Source organism: Podarcis vaucheri, assembly GCF_965113315.1.
Source record: "Podarcis vaucheri genome assembly, chromosome: 12".
NCBI classification, from domain to species: Eukaryota; Metazoa; Chordata; class Lepidosauria; order Squamata; family Lacertidae; genus Podarcis; species Podarcis vaucheri.
Genome location: NC_138750.1, coordinates 62,967,653 through 62,982,955, shown reverse-complemented (window position 1 = coordinate 62,982,955; position 15,303 = coordinate 62,967,653). Strand labels below are relative to the sequence as shown.

Here is a 15,303-nt window from a genome sequence, read left to right as displayed (position 1 = left end):
TCCCCGGGCTCTGAGCCTTCTTCCCTTGAAGGTTCCCCAGCTGGGGCCTCCCCCCCCCCCACATTCCTCTGCGTCCAACCAGTCTGTGGCAGCCAGCATTGCACAGCAGGCTTGGCGGAGTCATAGAATCCTAGAATCCTAGAGTTGGAAGAGACCACCAGGGCCATCGAGTCCAGCCCCCTGCCAAGCAGGAAACACCATCAGAGCACTCCTGACATATGGTGGTCAAGCCTCTGCTTAAAGACCTCCAAAGGAGGAGACTCCACCACACTCCTTGGCAGCAAATTCCACTGTCCAACAGCTCTTACTGTCAGGAAGTTCTTCCTAATGTTTAGGTGGAATCTTCTTTCTTGTAGTTTGGATCCATGGCTCCGTGTCCGCTTCTCCGAAGCAGCAGAAAACAACCTTTCTCCCTCCTCTATGTGACATCCTTTTATATATTTGAACATGGCTATCATATCACCCCTTAACCTCCTCTTCTCCAAGCTAAACATGCCCAGCTCCCTTAGCCGTTCCTCATAAGGCATCGTTTCCAGGCCTTGGACTATTTTGGTTGCCCTCCTCTGGACACGTTCCAGTTTGTCAGTGTCCTTCTTAAACTGTGGTGCCCAGAACTGGACACAGTACTCCAGGTGTGGTCTGACCAGAGCAGAATACAGTGGCACTATTACTTCCCTTGATCTAGATGCTATACTCCTATTGATGCAGCCCAGAATTGCATTGGCTTTTTCAGCTGCCGCGTCACACTGTTGGCTCATGTCAAGTTTGTGGTCAACCAAGACTCCTAGATCCTTTTCACATGTACTGCTCTCAAGCCAGGTGTCCCCCATCTTGTATTTGTGCCTCTCATTTTTTTTGCCCAAGTGCAATACTTTACATTTCTCCCTGTTAAAATTCATCTTGTTTGTTTTTGCCCAGTTCTCTAATCTGTCAAGGTCGTTTTGAAGTGTGATCCTGTCCTCTGGGTCCTTACCACGTGTTGCAGTCCTTGGTGATGGTGTCATTGGGCTGGTACAGCCGGCCGTTGTGGTGGCAAGGGCACTCCTCTGGCGAGACACAGCGCTCGTTCTGAAAGAAGGAATCAGCAGGGAAACGTGAGCAGGCCCTCCTCATCCACATGGGGTCACAGAACCATAGGGGTCAACAGGGCCGTCTTCAGCATATCTGACACCGTGGTGCAAAACTCCCTCCGGCGGCCCCCACCCCCCATTTCCCAGAGTTGTCCGCCTTTTTTTAGGGAGGACGGCACCGCTGGTGGGGCTGGAGGCAGCGGGCAGCGGCTGGAGGGTGGCTCCTCTGGCGGGGAAGAGGCGGAGGTTGGACGCGGCACCTCCTAGATCAGCTGGACGCTTCGTGCCGCGGTGGCCATGGCAGACGGAGGGTCCGGGCGCAGCGCTGCTTCGGCGCAGCATGGCAGAGGTGGGCGAGGGTGGCAAGCTGATGCCAGGAGGTGCCGCCTCCAGCCTCCACCTCTTCCCTGGCACCCTCCAGAACTTGGCACCCCTTGGCCACTAGCCTCTATGGGTAAGACTGTTAGAATATTCTGTTCCACCTTAAGGGACAGGCATGAGACTGTTGTGTGTCACACGTCTGTTTACACTCCAGCACAGCTTGCTGGGAACTTCCGCTTGTGTATATCTTTCGCTTTCAGCTGCTTGCTTTTGGACACGAAAGGGAGAAGACATGTTTCCCTTTTGTCCTGATGTATGCTGAATAAACTGCTGGTAAATATGCTCAACACAGCCCTTCCCTGCCACTTCTGTTGCACTTCTAAAGCTAGGGTTGCAGTTTTATATTGATCCAAGGACTGGAGCTTGCCTGGCACACTGGCCGGTGGGCTGGGGCCTTCTGGGGGCCTGCCAATTGCCCCCTATTCCTTGGCTGCATCCCAACAAAGACTCCCCTGGGGGTCAGTCGGTTGCAAGCAACTCCCTCGGCCGGTTGCCCGGGAACGTACAAAGCCCAGGAAAAGTTTCTTACCACCCACCTGTTATTCAATATTTACAGAGAGGGGCTTTGGAACATGGCCTCTTGGATAATGGCGTTGTCCCAAGTGAATCTCCACCCTCTTCTCTCCCACATCCTCATTCCTCATCATCATCACCTCCTGTACGGGTGCTGCTGCTATGTGCCCTCTGTCTTCGAGCTCTTTGCTCTCCTACTTTTAAGGCTCTCCGGCTTCTGGGAGATGGAGGGTCTGGGATGCCTCCTCTTCCTCTCCCATGATTTCCCAACTTTTCCCCTCATCTGCCTCTGAGCTATGACCTCCCTCAAACCCCTGTTGTAATTCTGAACCGTCTTCCTCTTCTCTGGAAGGATCAAACTGGGGAGGCACACTCCACCATTCCTCCCCTGCCCAGGCCCTGACAATAGGATTGTTTTGCTTTGTTTTAATAATAATCTTTATTGGTTTAAATTACACACATATACACAAAAAATATGAAGAATTTACACTCTCATATTGCAGAAAGAAAGGAGAAAGAGAAAGAAAAAAGAAGAAAAGGAAAAGAGAAGTTTGCAAAAGAAGAAAGGAAAAAAGAGAGAAAGGAAGAAAAACAAATTTACATACGTAATCTTCCTATTAACATCTTAATAAACACTTAAATAAAAAGACTTCTAACAAAAGGAGTCTTCCAATCGTTCTCATTGCACTGTTTATACTATTTTTCTTTTTGTCGCAAAAAGACAATAGGATTGTAATGTTGGAAAGGACCCCCTAGGTCAGGGGTCAGCAAACTTTTTCAGCTGGGGGCTGGTCCACTCTCCCTCAGACCTTGGGGGGGGGCGGACTATATGGGGGGGGTGAATGAACGAAATCCTGTGCCCAACAAATAACCCAGAGATGCATTTTAAATAAAAGGACACCTTCTACTCATGTGAAAACACCAGGCAGGCCTTACAAATAACCCAGAGATGCATTTTAAATAAAAGGACACATTCTACTCATGTGAAAACATGCTGATTCCTGGACCATCCGCGGGCTGGATTTAGAAGGAAATTGGGCCGGATCTGTACCCCGGGCCTCAGTTTGCCTACCCCAGCCCTCGGTCAACCCCCTGCAATGGAGGAATCTCAGCTGAGGAATCTCTGGCAGATGGATATCCAACTTTAAGCACCTCAAATGAACAATATAATTGTAGAACTGGGAGGGACCCGTCCAACCCCTTGCAAACCAGAAATTACAGCTAACAGGGGGCCACCCAACCTCTCCTTAGAAGCCCCCAATGAAGGAGTGTCCACCTCCTTCTGCCTGTGGGGCGAGGAAGTGAAGAGAGGCAATGGGGATTTTGAGCTGGGCAGTGCCAGGGAAGGACTCACCAAGTAGACGGTGCCAGGGGGGCAAACGCAGCCGTCCGAGAAGCCGGCGCAGCTGAGGTTCCCCTCGGGGCTGTCGCAGCTCCGCAGGCAGGAGCCGAAGGCGTAGACCAGCTCCCCCGGGCACAGGACGGCTTGGGGGCAGCTCTGCTCTGTGCAGTTCCATGCCCCATTCACACAGACGCTGAAAGACAGGTCAGGAGCAAGGATATGAGAGTGAAGGGGTGCAGAGTGAGATGGGAAGTCCATTCTGCAAACAATGCCAGCTTCCAAGTGTCTTTTTGGGGAAAAGGGGGGTGCGTCCCTCTGCCGCCCCACTGAACAGCCACTCTCTTACCAGAGCAGAGCCAGCTTCCTCAAATAACAACAACAACAACAACAACAACAACAACAACAACAACAACAACAACAATAATAATAATAATAATAATTTATGTATTATTTATACCCCGTCCATCTGGCTGAGTTTCCAATCGAGTGTGAAAAACAATACAGCATTAAATATTAAAAGCTTCCCTAAACAGGGCTGCCTTCAGATGTCTTCTAAAGATAAGATAGCAGCTTATTTCCTTCACATCTGAAGGGAGGGCGTTCCACAGGGCAGGTGCCACTACCGAGAAGGCCCTCTGTCTGGTTCCCTGTAACCTCACTTCTCGCAATGAGGGAACTGCCAGAAAGCCCTTGGCGCTGGACCTCAGTGTCCGGGCTGAATGATGGGGGTGGAGACAATAGGGAACAAAAAGCAACCAAGTTAAAAATCAAGGTTTGGGACTTCCTGGGGGCTGGAAATATTGTTGCAGGTTTGGAGGGGTCAGTCTGGACAATGCTCTGAGTCCCTCCCAATTATTGGGGTCCTGAATCTGGTTAGAATCTAAAAGAGGAGCTTGCAGAAGTAGTCAGGCATGTTTCTTTGTCAGGTGATGGCCATAGCTGGCTGCTTGTGTCCTCCTCAGCATCCCAAAAGGAGTGGCCAGATTGCCAGAGCTGCTGCTAAGTGATGGGGCCCTCCACGCTAGTGGCAGGAAGGGCTTCTTCCACTCCCTTAACCAGCGGCTTAGGAGCCAGAGAGGTGCGAGGGAGCAGAGCTGGAGACACAGAATGGCAGGTCAAGTCGATGCCAAAATGGCTAAAATAACTGGAAGAATCAGAAATCAGGAAGACCAAAATTGTAAGAAGGAATGAGGGAAATTTATAACTTATCTTAAAGACCATTGTAAACAGTAAAAAAAAAATTAGTAGGATTGGAATATCACTTGTAGCTTAATGGTGAATTTTGGAGACAATGGAAAGGTAAAAGATTTGGTTTTTCATAAAAGATGCAGGAGGAAACCCAGCCAGATGGGTGGGGTATAAATAAATAGATTTTTATTATTATTATTAATAATAATAATAATATTCCCACAAAGGGGAGGAGGGAAGTGGAAGAGATTCCTTGGAATCTTGTTTTTATGTTGTATGTTGGATATGTGGCTGTAAATTTTTAATTTAAAAACTATATATATAGACACACACACATATATAAAATAAATTTTATTTATGCCCCGCCCTCCCTGGCCAATAAAACATAATGGGTCGAGAGGCGGTATATATATTTAAAGGAAGCTGGAGACACAGAGACTTGCTTGCTCTGTACTGAATCCAAAGCTGTGACTAATGGAGAAGCGAGATTTTTGGGGGTGCTATGCTATGAGGGGCTCCCTTCTTAATCCTCAGGTTTTACATATGTGTAAATAAAACCCCATATCTGAAAAACACCAGGCCTCTCCTTAGACTCACGTTGCAAACACCCCGCGGGTTATCGCGCGTCAGCCGAGATCACGTGGCCGAGACATTCAATGAAACCAACCTATCCCGTAGGGCAGCCGCAGACAGGTCACAGGGTGATTTCATCAAACATCTCCTTCCACTCCACGAGAGCCAGAGGACGGTGCCATTGTCGGTGCCCCTGCTGAGATCCCAGATCCAATACGCCCCCCGTCCCTCCGAGCACCTCGCCTCCCACACGTACCAGGTGTTGCAACCCTTTTGGATCCTGCTGCCAGGGGGGTGCACCTCTTCCCCATGCGCACAGGCGCACATGGCAGGCTGGACGCACTGCCCGCCGTCGTCCAGCACAGTCCCCTCTGGGCAGTTGCAGCCGGCCACGCAGACGTGGTTCAGATCCTGGCAGGGGCCCAAGCGCAGGTCAGCGCAGGTCGTTCTGCAGGGGGGCGCACATTCCCGATAGACCTGCCCCCCAGAACATGGCGCCGCTGTGGGGAAAGGGGAAAGGTCAGGATCCTGCAAGCAAGAAGCCCTCGGGATGACACTGGGTCTTCAAGGAAGTTGTCAGGGTCTTCAGCACAACTGAATGCTGAACAGCAATGAAAGTTTATTTTGTGTGCATGTGGCCAAATCGTTTTTATTAGTTGCGTGGCTATTCCCTCCCCCACCACAGATTGATAAATGAAAACACGGGACACCAGAATTTAGGTTAATGGGCGAAAATGGCCACAACTTTATTGATTACAGGCAAGAGTGGTATTGGCTTTAGGCATTGGCCCTACCAGACTAACCGGTCTAACCGGTGAGGGTTAAGCACCAACAGGGGGAGCCACCCGAGATGCATATCCCTAGGCGCTCCCCGAGGGGTTACCGCTCGGGGGGGCGCTTTAGGCCCTAGCCTCCGTAGGTTTCGGACGAGGCGACGCCCCTCGGAGTCCTTTAACGAACTACCCTCCAAGCCTTGGGGGAGGTGATGGCGCTCCTCCCCCCCCCCGATCTCATCTGCATGACAATACCCCGGGCCAATGCCTACCGCCAAAACGCAGGAGTTGTGACGTTTTGCTACGAGGTAGGCGAAAAAACCAAGTGGCTTCAAAATCCAGCCAATTAGCCAAACGGAAAAACTCCTACCAGGCCCCTTGCGGCAACCAGCTGAAGCCCATAGCAAAGTCAAGGACGAACCTAAAGGGCGGGCGGGTGGGAAACCGCGTTGGGTAAGAGGAGAAAAGGGGCGAGCCGAGGGCTGCCCTGACCTTAAATGGCCCATAGACGGCCCGCCCCCGCCGCCAGCCGATTGGCTGGCGGTGCGAGGGTATGCTAAATAGAGGGAATCCCCGGCTCCCGCGAGGCTGGGGCCAGCCCCGCGGGAGTGTGGGCGGGGGTCGTGAGCCCGCAACCCCACCCCCTCCTGAAGTTCGGTAGTGGCATTTTCCAAATTTTACAAAATTAAGACGAATTCAATACAATTTCTGCAAAATCTGGCTTCCTGGACTCCATTCTTGATGTGACCAAAGTTTTCTCTTGTTGTTGCTTTATTCTCCTTGGTCATTTCTATCTCACTTTCCATTCCGTTCAATTATATTACAAGAGTTTTTTATTGCTTTTAAACTTATTTATCCTTAATCATCACCTATCTGCTTGCCAGTTCCTGCACGCGAGCAGAAACTAAATACTTTTTATCACGTGGTGGTCTTGTAGTAAGGTTAAAGCTTACTGGGAAACGATATATAATGAATTGAAAAAGATGCTCAAAAAACACCAGAAGCTTTTCTTTTGGGAATTATAGGGACAGAACTACCTAAACTATATAGAAACTTATTCATGTGTGCGACTACAGCGGCAAGAATGTTGTTCGCCCAAAAGTGGAAAGAAGCGGAAGTCCCAACAAAGAAAAATGGATACAAAAACTTATGGAATACAGTGGTTCCTTGGTTCCTGAACGGCTTAGTTGACGAACAAATCGGCTCCTGAATGCTGCAAATCCAAAAGTAAGCATTTCGGTTTGCGAACGTTTTTCAGAAGCCAAACGTCCGTTTCGGCTGTTGGTATTGTTTCTGGAGCCAGTCAGCCAATCAGAAGCCATGCCTTGGTTTGCGAAAGTTTTGGAAGTCAAACGGACTTAGAATCATAGAATCATAGAATCATAGAGTTGGAAGAGACCACAAGGGCCATCGAGTCCAACCCCCTGCCAAGCAGGAAACACCATCAGAGCACTCCTGACATATGGTTGTCAAGCCTCTGCTTAAAGACCTCCAAAGTAGGAGACTCCACCACACTTGAACGGAAGTCAAGCGGATTGAGTTCTAGAACCAAGGTACCACTGTATGCAGAAATGGCAAAATTTACCAGAAGAATAAGAAATTAAGATAATAAACTTTTTCATAAAAGAATGGAAATGGTTTGTTGAATATTTACAGATAAATTGCAAACAGATAAAAACATTGGCAGGATTATTGTAATAACCTGGAGTTCCATAAGAGTTTATACTTAAAGTAGATAATTAAATGAGCAAATTAAATGAATTTGAATATGCAGAATATATTAAAAAAATAAATTTAAGGAATTGCAGAAAGAGTGGGAAGGAAGCTAAACTTTGAAATGTTAAAAAGATTGTGAAATTATCGAAATATGCAAATTTGAAAAAGTATAAATAAAGACTTAAAAAATAAATAAACATTTTTCTAGTCTCTAGGCTCCAGCCAGATGTAAATAAGGGATCAATGTGCTTGGAGGCACCCACCTCCAGCCCCCCCTGCTGCCCCCTTCCCACTTAAAGGCAAAGGTAAAGGGACCCCTGACCGTTAGGTGTAGTTGCGAACAACTCTGGGGTTGCGGCGCTCATCTCGCTTCATTGGCCAAGGGAGCTGGCGTACAGCTTCCGGGTCATGTGGCCAGCCTGACTAAGCCACTTCTGGCGAACCAGAGCAGTGCAAGGAAACGCCGTTTACCTTCCCGCCGGAGCGGTACCTATTTATCTACTTGCACTTTGACGTGCTTTCGAACTGCTAGGTTGGCAGGAGCGGGGACCGAGCAACAGGAGCTCACCCCGTCGTGGGGATTCGAACTGCCGACCTTCTGATCGGCAAGTCCTAGGTCTCTGATCAGCAAGTCCCTGCGTCCCTCCTTGCCTCTTAGTTCCCCCCTAAATGATCCCACCACCACCCAGGGACGGGTATCACCCACTTTGGGAACCACTTTATGAGGTTCTCATGGCCTGCCCCTATTCTCCATCCTACCCTTGCGGCAACTGCCATCTTGGCACTTGCCCCAACAACACGACAAACACACCCGCTCCCTGCCCCCCCTTCCCCCCGGAAACTCACGGCAGAAGCTCTGGTTCCTCCAGGCGACCGGGGCTCCCTCCTGGGCGCACTGCCTGGCGTAGGCGGCCACAGCGCCACACAAGCAGTCTTTGCCGGTGGAACAGCCACACACCTCATAGAGGCACAGCTGGTAGAATGGGTCCCGCTCCACCAGGTCGTGACAGGCCTGCGAGGGGGGAGACGGGGGCGCTGGCATGAGCAAGCGGCCTGGTTTTTCCCAGGACGCAGAGATGGCTTGAAGCAGGCCCAGCCGGTCATTAAGACTTGCTCAGGTGCCAAAGATATTAATGTGAAAATGCAGCAAAAAGCAATTGATGGTGCCAAGGACGGGTGCCAGGAGCAGGTCAGTCATAACTTACAGGACGTCAGTGAAATTAACTCTTTATTCAGGGAAACAAGGTCTACTTAGGAGGTCAGACCTAGTAAGGCCAGCAGCTGTTGCCCCAATTAGGCAACTGCAAGGATTGAATAAATAATAATAATAATATACCTGAAGGAGCGTCTCCATCCCCATTGTTCTGCCCGGACACTGAGGTCCAGCTCCGAGGGCCTTCTGGCAGTTCCCTCACTTCAAGAAGCCAAGTTACAGGGAACCAGGCAGAGGGCCTTCTCGGTGGTGGCGCCCGCCCTGTGGAACGCCCTCCCACCAGATGTCAAAGAGAACAACAACTACCAAACTTTTAGAAGACATCTGAAGGAAGCCCTTTTTAGGGAAGTTTTTAACGTTTGATGTTTTATCGTGTTTTTAATATTCTATTGGGAGCCGCCCAGAGTGGCTTGGGAAACACAGCCAGTTTGGTGGGGTATAAAAAATAAATAATAATTTGTTGTTGTTGTTGTTGTTGTTGTTGTTATTATTATTGGCAGGTGCCAGGAGCAGGTCACTAATAACTTACACCGCATCAGTGAAGTTAACTCTTTATTCAAGGAAACAAGGTCTACTTAGGAGGCCAGACCTAGTAATGATAATAATAATAATAAATTAATAATAATAAGAATAATTATTATTATTATTATTATTATTATTATTATTATTATTATTTGCACCCTACCCATCTGACTGGCTTGCCACCGGCTTGCCTGTTAGGGCCTCCCTGGGTATTCTCACCACCCCACAGAGCCCAGCAACAACTACTTTGGGGTCACAAAATAAGAGGATGAAGATGGATGGCAGGTTTTTGAGATCGGAATGAGATCTCCACCAAGGACATGGGGCCGGAGTCTTGCCCAGATAAATCTCCTGCTTTTGCCTCGGTTTCAGGGCTACATCTCCTCCCCTCTTACCTGGAAGGTGGGGCTGTGGAGGACCTCGCAAGCCGCCTCTGCAAACTGCCTCCGCTGGGCGTACATGCTGCAGGGGTCCAAAGGGAACGCGCCGAAGGAGGGGCAGTCGTGCGAGATGCGGAACCTGTTGACGAAAGCAGCTGCGCTGGACTCCACGTCTCCCTCCGGCGTGGTGAACTCATCCTGCTGGTTCCAGTTGTAGGTGCCGCAAAGGCCTCGGACCTGGAAGGCGGAAGAAGGGACATACAGGGGTACCACATGTTAAATCCGCTTCATGTTACGTTCTTTCAGGTTACGCCCCGCAGTGACCCGGAAGTGCCGGAAAGGGTTACTTCCGGGTTTCGCCGCTTGCGCATGCGCAGAAGCACAAAATGACATCACGAGCATGCGCAGAAGCGGCGAATCGCAACCCGCATGTGCGCAGATGCGCCGCTGCAGGTTGCATTCTTTTCATGTTGTGAACGGGCCTCCGGAACAGATCCCGTTCGCAACCCGAGGTACCACCGTACTGCTGAGCCAGGGCCTTTTCCCATCTCTGGCTGGGTTGCCAGCGACGGTCTCTTTTGGACAGAGATGACTTGGCCACAGCCCTCCACGCTCCGGGTAACTTCCAGATTGGATTGCTGCCATGTGCCCTACACGGGGCTGTCCTTGAAGACGACTCGGAAACTCCACTTGGACCCAAAGGCAGCGGCCAAATTAGTGGCGGCAGTGAGTGTGTGTGTGTGTGTGTGTGTGTGTGTGTGTGTGTTTGCATTTAGATCTCATAAACCATTTCAAAACTGCTTGCGCTGGTTATCAGCTTGTTTCTGGGCCCAATTCCAAGTGCACATGCTGGCTGTAAAGCCCCATATGAATCAGTCCCCAAATACCTGAAAGACCGTCTCCTGCCCTACAGACCCTGTCAGGTGCTGAGATTGGAGGAAGGGCCCCTCTTGCCTCAGAAGCTCAGGGGTGGGGGTGGCCCAAGGTGACAGGGCCTTCTCCGTGTTGGCTCCTAAGTTGTGGAATTCCCTCCCCTGGAAACTTCATTGTGCAGCTTCTGGAGGATGCTGAAGAAGCACCTCTTGTTCCTGCCTTCTGACACTTGAGGAGGCTGTTTTTTTAGGACCCACCTTATTTTTATGATTGTTTTAAATTGCTTTTTAATAATACCTTTAACCTTGTAAGCTGCCCTGGGACCTTAGGGTGAAGGACAGGTAATCAATCAATCAATCAATCAATCAATGTCCCTGAGGATCTGGAAAGTCAAGGGCACACCAGCTGCTTCATACACCCTATAGGTCTGGTTCTAAATCTAAACGGTGGCCCACTGCACAACTCAGAGCCGCAGGCGAGATGTTCCTGCGAAGAAAATTATGATTCTCATCCCAGGCTCACCTTGTTGGCAAAGCTAGGCTGGAGGGTGATGTAGACTGCCGGGAACTCCAGGCCCCACAGCAAGTGAGCCCCAAAGGCCTGGAGAAGCAGGAAGGAGGAGGAGGCGAGGCGCACCGTCAGGTCGGCGCTGGCAAAAGGGAGGGAGACTTCTTGGCCGTTCACTGACAGCTCCCCTGGGAAGCAAAGGAGAAAGGTGAGAGGGAGGGATGAAAAGGGGGTTAGACTAGATGGACAGTAGCTCGGGAGGACCAGAGCACCTGCAACCTTGCAAAGTTTGTGAGAAAGAATATGCTTTGCACAGAGAAGGCCCCAGATTCAATCTCTGGCATCATCTCCAGTTGCAAAGGGGATCTCAAGTCTGAAGTACTGGCTGGGGAAGGCCTCTCTCTGTCCAGGATTCCTGGAGAGCTGTTGCCAGCCTGAGCTGGATTGACCAATGATCTGTCTCAGGAGGAGGCAGCTTTGCAGGTTCTTGCGATGATTTATCACACCACAGGCATCTTCCAAACCACCTTCAGTTTGCTGAAGGAAGCCATTGCCATTCTCAGACTCTGAACTCTTGCACCCTGAGAATGTGGTAGCACGTTTGTGCCAGGATGGGGGGCTGCAAGGAACCTGTCTGGCTTCACACGAGCAACACCTGTGCTATTCCATGCTGACGTGCCTCACATGTGCACAAAACCCCCGTCCTGAGCAGGGTGAATGCATTTGACCGGATAGAGTGGGAACCCTTTAGTCCTCCAGATGTTGCGGGACTCCAACTCCCACCAGCCCTAGCCAGCAACAATCTGGAGCAAAATCTGGAGAGCCTCAGGTTAGCCTCCTGCCCGCCCATCCCCTATGGCGTTGATTCCCACTCATGAAAGATTCTCCATAACTGTCACCTCCCTCTCTCACCTGTGAAGGACAGGCGGGCAGAGACCTTCTGCACAGTGACGGTCACAGAGTGGAGGCAGCTGCTGGTCCCTCGACTCCCACATGCCACATTCTCCGAGGAAATGTGGAGCTTCCCATCCACATAATCCTGTAAAGTGGAGGAAAGCAGCCCCAAGATCAGTGAGATGACAGTGGCGAGATTGTTACACATACCAAGATGGGAAAATGCAACCCTACCTACTATGGAGGAACGATTCCTAAAATTATTGGACTTGGCTGAGATGGCAAAGTTGACGTGTTTAATGAGAGAGAAATACCTATTGGCATTTATTAAGGATTGGAAACTTCTCGTGGAGTTTTGGTGTGAAAGAGAAAATGAACTTGTAGACCGGAAGGCTCAGAAATCAGGAGGATCAACATTTTAAGAAGGAATGGGGAAAGTTTATAGCTCACCTTCAAGACCATTGTAAAGAGTGAAAATTGTTAGCAGGATTGTAATAACACTTGTAACATAACAAGAACTATGGATATAATGAATATTTTTAAAAATGAATTATTATAAGATGCAGCAGAAAAGGATTATTAATGGATATTTTAAAAAATGGATTTTAAAATGGATATTTTAAAAAATGTAGCAGGAAAGGATATGGACCCCATGGAGGAGGTGGTGAGAATGCCAAAGATTCAGAGAAATGTTTTTTCTTTCTTTTTTGATTATGATTTGTGATATGAGTGTAAATTTCAATCTGTAAAATCAAATAATTTTTTTCATCTGAAAAAAGGAAAATGAACTTGTAATACCTGGATTTTGTATAATTTTCTTGAAATTAAACAAATAATGAGGTTTTCCACCAAAATGATTGAAACCCAGATGGAACCACACTGCCCCCACCCCCACCTCCTGCCTCCTCACCTGGACCCCTTACCTGCACTAGGATATACTGGCATGTGCCATGGAAGGAGAAGCGCTTGCGGTCAAAGGTCAGGTAGTGGGGGTCACCGGTTATGGCACATTCCCCAGAGCACTGGTCCCGGGAGCAAAGCCAGCGTCCCCCTTGGCACGTACTGTGGGGAGAAGGGAATGGGAGTCACATCAGGGTGCTAGAGCAATAGCCAAAGATACTGCTGTGAGAGCCAGTGTGGTGTAGTGGTTAAGAGCGGTAGTCTCGTAATCTGGGGAACCGGGTTCGCGTCTCCGCTCCTCCACATGCAGCTGCTGGGTGACCTTGGGCCAGTCACACTTCTCTGAAGTCTCTCAGTCCCACTCACCTCACAGAGTGTTTGTTGTGGGGGAGGAAGGGAAAGGAGAATGTGAGCCGCTTTGAGACTCCTTAAAGGGAGTGAAAGGCAGGATATCAAATCCAAACTCTTCTTCTTCTGTGAGTTTGAGGGGGGTCAGTCTGGATGATGCCCTGGGTGTCCCTTCCAATTCTTGGGGTTCTGTGCCCAAGGAGGGTTGGAATCTAACAGAGGAGCCTGCTTAACTTATCAGGCAAGTTTATTGTAAGGTAAGGACCATAGCTGGACAGTTAAGTACCATCCTTAGCGTCCCCCCAAAAATGGCTTGCAGCACGAACTGCAACTATGCGATGGCGGTCTCTTGGCTCTCCTTTCCTCCATCCCTCTCACCTAGCTAGGTAGGAGAAAAGCAGCCAGAGAGGGGTTTGAGAGCTGAGCTGGGAGCAGCCTGGAAGCTGGCGATGCAGAGATCTGCTTGCTCTGCGCTGGATCAGAAGCTGTGACTAACAGAGAAGCAAGATCTCTTCGGGGGCTGATGCTGTGAGCCCCTCCATCATACGCTCAGGTTGCATTTATGTGTCAATACAACCATATAAACTAAAGACACTGCAGTCTCTGCTGACCTTCTTTCCAAGGAAACTGAACTGTTGCCTGAAACCCCTGGAGCAGGCTTCCTCAACCTCCGCCCTCCAGATGTTTTTGGCCTACAACTCCCATGATCCCTAGCTAGCAGGACCAGTTGTCAGGGATGATGGGAATTGTAGTCTCAAAACATCTGGAGGGCCGAGGTTGAGGAAGCCTGGCCTGGAGTCTCTCACTGCTCAGAGATGGCAGGCGTCCATACAGTGGTACCTTGGTTCCCCAACACCTTGGTTCCCAAACACCTAATACCCAGAAGTAAGTGTTCTGGTTTTTGAACGCTTTTCAGAAGACAAATATCCGATGCAGCTGTCGGCTATTGTTTCCGGGGCACCAGCACCAATCAGAAGCTGCGCCTTGGTTTTCGAACATTTCAGAAGTCAAATGGACTTCCAGAACGGATTAAGATTGGCGCTTTTGTTTTGCTATTTATTTTGCGTTTTTGTTTCTGAGGCTTTTTTTGGTTCATTTGTTTTTGTGACCGTGTGGAACCCAGTTCAGCTACTGATTGATTGATTGTGTGACTGCAGAAATGGATAAAACAATGACTATCATCAGTGCAGGTAAGAAAAAAATTAAGTTTTAATTTTTATCATCTACAATACTGTCTTATTTATTTTATAGTACAGTACATTGATTATTGCTTTCGTTTTATGGATCAATGGTCTCATTAGATAGTAAAATTCATGTTAAATTGCTGTTTTAGGGGTTGTTTTTAAAAGTCTGGAACGGAGTTTTGCATTCCTTTCTATGGGAAAGCGCGCCTTGGTTTTGGAACGCTTTGGTTTAGGAACGCTTCCGGAACGGATTAAGTTTGAGAACCAAGGTACCTCTGTATATGTGTAAACTAAAGCATGCTTCCTAAGACAACAACAACAATAATTTATTTATTTTAACCCGCCCATCTGGCTGGGTACCCCCAGTCACTCTGGGCGGCTTCCATCAGAATATTAAAAACAGAATAAAACTTCCCTAAACAGTGCTGCCTTCAGATGTCTCTGCTGACCTCCTTTCCAAGGAAACCGAACCCTGAGGAAGCGCTGTAAGCCCTGACTCCTCTCCCTTCCAATTTACAGTTCTGTGTTTCCAGGAACTCCAAGAATGCCAGCTACCCCTGGGCGAAAGATACTGCTGTGCTCAGCAAGACTAATCGGACTGTGTCCCCCCCCCTCCAGCTATCCTGAGAAATAACCTTTTGTGGGTTCAGAAGGGCAGAGACTCACCAACGGTTGCATCGCTGCTGGAGGACATCTCCCGGGGCGAACTTCTGGCGCCGGTGGAAGCAGGGACACTGGCTCTCCGGGACGCAGGCCCCCCCTTCCAGGTAGAGGCCGGCCGGGCACTCACAGCCGCTCACGCACTCGTCCCGGCAGTGCCCTTCCTCGGCTGTGCCCACCGCAGCACAGCTGGCAGGGCACGAGGAGACGCAGTCGGAGTAGTGCTTTCCTTGCCCACACGACTTTTCTGTCAGGAGGGAAGAAGA

The 15,303-nt window shown here is 49.4% G+C and overlaps 1 protein-coding gene and 1 long non-coding RNA gene across 2 annotated transcripts in view; one reads left to right on the top strand and one right to left on the bottom strand.

Moving 5' to 3' along the window:
* Positions 1-15,303, top strand: part of LOC309515112 — a 136,074-nt gene that overhangs the window by 25,728 nt on the left and 95,043 nt on the right. The window lies entirely within an intron of this gene.
* Positions 1-15,303, bottom strand: part of LOC309514800 (SCO-spondin-like) — a 183,682-nt gene that overhangs the window by 149,986 nt on the left and 18,393 nt on the right. Inside the window, exons 12-20 of the mRNA XM_082192086.1 lie at positions 15,044-15,284; positions 12,869-13,007; positions 11,964-12,090; positions 11,067-11,239; positions 9,687-9,908; positions 8,403-8,568; positions 5,324-5,567; positions 3,319-3,499; positions 974-1,068 (exon numbers count right to left, since the gene is read on the bottom strand). Of these exons, the coding sequence (XP_082048212.1) occupies positions 974-1,068; positions 3,319-3,499; positions 5,324-5,567; positions 8,403-8,568; positions 9,687-9,908; positions 11,067-11,239; positions 11,964-12,090; positions 12,869-13,007; positions 15,044-15,284 (1,588 nt within the window). The remainder of the gene's footprint in view (positions 1-973; positions 1,069-3,318; positions 3,500-5,323; positions 5,568-8,402; positions 8,569-9,686; positions 9,909-11,066; positions 11,240-11,963; positions 12,091-12,868; positions 13,008-15,043; positions 15,285-15,303) is intronic.